Source organism: Helianthus annuus, chromosome 10 (genome assembly GCF_002127325.2).
Source record: "Helianthus annuus cultivar XRQ/B chromosome 10, HanXRQr2.0-SUNRISE, whole genome shotgun sequence".
NCBI lineage: Eukaryota > Viridiplantae > Streptophyta > Magnoliopsida > Asterales > Asteraceae > Helianthus > Helianthus annuus.
The window spans coordinates 149,789,474-149,793,655 of NC_035442.2; the positions used below are offsets into that span (position 1 = coordinate 149,789,474).

Genomic DNA, 4,182 nt, shown 5'->3' on the forward strand with positions numbered 1-4,182 from the left:
GACGGAGAGTTTAGATTCACTAATTTGGTTTTGTAGACGGAGAATGACGGAGAAGATACAAACCTTGCCGGGTCTATGATCCGAACACCTGGTAGACTCATCGTAACCGTCCCTCCATGATAGCGGTGTGCTAGGGCTCCCTTGCTGTCCTTTACTGATGGTGGATATTTGCTGTAACCATTTGAGTGAAAGCTCAATCGAGACAAGAGTGAGGACGATGATTCATAAAGCAGAGGGCTTCAACCCCTCAATTGTAGATACAATTGACGGTTTCGATCGAGACTTATGATCGCCCCATCCTAGAGGATTCAAACTCAACGACGGTGCAGGTGTCGGCAGTGATGATGATCGTTTGATGTGTAATAAGAGGACCGCCACCAGAGCGTCGGTGGTAATCGCTGCAGCAACCTAGGGTATTGTGAGGTGCAGGTGTCGGCAGTGATGATGAACATGTGAGGTGGTTACAGATGGATGATAAGATTAAGAAGAGAAAATTCAGTGTTTCATGGATATTGTTTGATGACATGGATATAATTTTGCCTCCATCATCACCACGTAATCAACTCCAACTCATCAAATTTGTGCCACGTCGGATAAAAAACAAACTCAGTTAGTGGAGATTTAACTGAGTGGTGCCAGCACAAACAAAAGGTCAAGTTGGGGGTGCCGGGTGTCAAAGTGTTAGTTGCGGGTGGCAATGGGCAAAGGCCGATAGTTGGGGGTGATAAAATCCAATAACCCTATTTTTAATTAGTTATAAATAAATATGGTCAAAAGGTCTAAATTACCCCTAAACTATTTTTTTATTAAGGGACACTTGTCATTTATGTGTTGATTCTCACGGTTCTTACAAACAATAAGTGTTTGTATTTGCTCTTATTCCAATAGTTGCATTCAAATAACTTTTATCTTTAAGCTATTTTAAAATCTAAATGTTAATCATGATTTTAAATTTTAACACTTTCATTCGGACAATAACATTTTCAGTCTTTTATTTTTCAAAAATAAAACTCACTAAATTTATGTATATTTCAAATTAATATTATTTATGTTATGATTCAATTATTAGAGTCTTTAAATATCAATTATTTTAATACTTAACTAGCATCTTGACTTGCCGCGCGTTGTGGCGGCGTCGAAAATTATAATAACTTGCATTTATAGTGTATGTTTGACTTGACTCTTTATCCAAAATAAAAACTACGTCTTCGTCGAATGAACACGCATTATATTTGACCCGACTCGCTTTCGAACACAGTTTACGAACGTACACAAAATAAGTATAAAAACGTATTATTTTTTACCAGACTCGTTTGAGAGAAAAATCTATATCAAAACGTGAGTCGTTTACGTTGAAATGTGAATTTAAAATGATAGGTACGTTAAACTGCCATACGTCGCGCATTACGGTGGCGACACCTTAGTTGTTTTATAGCAAGCGGCACGTTATATAATTCGTTAACCATATAAAAGAACATGTTTTGACATATCCGATCTAACTCTGTGTAGCCTATATAAGCATTGCGGTTACAGTGTACGGTAATAAGTAGCTTTGCTATTTGTGAGATTTACTGGGTATGGTTGTTGTTGGTTACAGTGTACGGTGATGACATTAACGTGTGATGCCCGCACGCGACATTACACGTGTTTGACTTTGTTATATACAGTACGATATTGACATTAACGTCATTAGATATGGATAAAAAAGAGTATTAATCGCTCATTGTGGTGTAAAGTTGTAACAATATTTTAGATAATCGTGTAAAGTCGTAAAAGTAATTTAGACATTAACATGGTTATACATAGATAAAAAAAAAGTATATTAATGTGTGACGCTATGATCTAAAGTCAAAAAGCAATTCGTAGTTAAATGAGACGTCAAGTTATTAAGTACAAAAAAGTTGGTGGATCAAAGTTGGCAATTACCAAAATTGGAAATTAATGTGTAACTTACTTAGTTTGAGAGTGTGAAATGAAAGAATTAAAAGTATAAGGGTTAGAATTATAACTTTTGGTGGTTATTTGAAAATTAAAAGAAGATAAAAGTGTAAGGGCTATATGTATAGTTTTGTAAATGTTAGGGACTTAAAGAAAAAGGCTTAGTCTTTAGTATCTATACTATATTATAATACATGAGGGAAGGATTCCCAAAAGTTAAGAACTTCTTCCCCCATTATTTATAAATAAACCCCTAGAATGAGGGTAAAGTGGTCTTTTAAACCATAATTATTTTTTAGTCCCTCAATCTATTACATTTAAATCCTTGACATTTAACATAATTATGGGTAATTAGTTACACTTCCTCCCCCCTCTTTAATTTTTTAATGTATTCCTGTGATATCTTACAACCCGTAATGTTTTAAAAAAATCCGAAGGTACCATGACGATCGGCACATTTTTTTAAACGTTTTGATAGTTGTCTTTTTTAGTTTCGCCGTGCGTTCATAAAGTACAAATAGCCGATGCGTAAATGTACAATTGATTAAAGCCAACATTTGTTTTCTACCCAAGCCAGCTTTGACCATTACCTAGCTACCGTACATTAACATTTGTTTTTTACCCAAGTTTTTTATTTTGAACGACATTAATAAACTAAAATATTCCCTAATTTTACTTGTACAGAGTCAGTTTGTTGTGGCATGTTTAATATAGTAAGTATAGATAAAACTCACAACAAACTTTCTATTAAAGATGCCACAACAAACTAAACAGGATATGTGCATCTTATTTTAAAAACTTAAAACTCACAACAAACTTCCTAAATAAATGGATGACCAATCTAAAACTAAACCCTAATGGACTATTATAAATACATAGCAAACACTCACAATTCTACATTTCTATTGCTAAACAGATTTAAAATATGGAGCCAGTTCTGAATTCACTTGATGCGAAAAAACAAGCATGCGATATTGAAAAATCTAAGGTCGGTTCTATGATAAATTTTGTAATATCGCAATAATGAATAATTGTTTTCTTTTATTTACTTTTATGTGAATACTAACTTATTTGATTTTTCAGATTCAACATACCAATTTAAACACCCCAGTTGTCGAACAAGCTTTTGTTAGTTTTTAAGTAATATTTTCGCTTATAATATTTCATATTAACAAGTTCGTTATATTATTATTTGGTGTTTTATTGTAGGATGATGGTGATAATAGTGTTGAAATTATTTCTTATGGTGCAATGTTCAGTCCATACAAGTCTAAGCTTCAACGTCAATTTAGTGAAGAGGTAATTTTAAAATTTATTTAATCTTTTTTAAACTTTTTTATTCTATATTTGTTCTTTTTTTAAATTTATTTAATCATTTTTAACTTTTTTATTAAATTTTTGTTTTTTAAGGATCGGAAGTATGAGAATCAAAAGAAAAGATCTAAGAGACTCTCTGAATGGAAATGGGTCGAGCTTATAAATTTAGATGATTCTGAGGACGATGAGAAAGAAGATGAATTAGATGATACTGCTGATTCGAGCACAAACAAGAAAAACGGATCAAAAAAGTAGAGATTTTAGATGAAATATATCAAGTGTTTTTATGTTTTTTTTTCATTTTCAGTTGTTTTTGTTTGATATAGACTATCCCGTGAATAATAAAGTTTATTTTATATTTGAAGTTTATGTTTTGTGTTATTTTATTGCACTTATAATTTACATCTCGATTGAACTAATATACTTTAGTACTTAATCATGTTCGTATTATATAATTTACATGTTCGTACTTGATCATTTCCAAAGAGATAAATTCGATTACCAAGAATTGCCAAAACATGAAAACTATCTCTTGGTTTGGAGTAAATTCAAGATTGTATTTACAAAGCATACTAAACTTATTCAATTTAACAGTCATGTTTCACGAGGATTTCGTATATATCCATTAGTGCCTTCTATAAAAAAATTGTTGGACGACACGAGATATGAAAAAATAATTATATAATATTATAGATTTTTCGAATAATTTGTATTTCTTAAATAAAAAGATAAAGTTAATAAAGATATAAACTTTCACATCCTATTTTTTTTTTATAAAAACGGTTTTATAAAAATATGTTTTTTTAAATATTTATAAAAATGAAATTTAACATTAGTTAAAGGTGTTTAAAACGTACCTACAAGTCACCTACTATTTTTTACTTTTTACTTTTTCAAAAACGAAAATTTTAAAATTAAATTTTATTG

At 31.2% G+C, this 4,182-nt stretch overlaps 1 protein-coding gene across 1 annotated transcript; it reads left to right on the forward strand.

The window, feature by feature from the left end:
* Window positions 1-2,831: 2,831 nt before the first annotated feature.
* On the forward strand, window positions 2,832-3,634 carry LOC110882924. Its single transcript, XM_022130811.2, has 3 exons — window positions 2,832-2,926; window positions 3,148-3,237; window positions 3,349-3,634. Exons 1-3 carry the CDS (start codon window positions 2,864-2,866, stop codon window positions 3,508-3,510), a joined length of 315 nt encoding a protein of 104 aa, XP_021986503.1. The 5' UTR covers window positions 2,832-2,863; the 3' UTR covers window positions 3,511-3,634.
* Window positions 3,635-4,182: the final 548 nt, after the last annotated feature.

Coding starts and splice junctions, on each gene's coding strand:
- LOC110882924 (XM_022130811.2), top strand. CDS start 2,864: ATGGAGCCAGTTCTGAATTCACTTGATGCGAAAAAACAAGCATGCGAT. Junction 2,927..3,147: donor GCGATATTGAAAAATCTAAG/GTCGGTTCTATG, acceptor GTTTTATTGTAG/GATGATGGTGATAATAGTGT. Junction 3,238..3,348: donor AACGTCAATTTAGTGAAGAG/GTAATTTTAAAA, acceptor TTGTTTTTTAAG/GATCGGAAGTATGAGAATCA.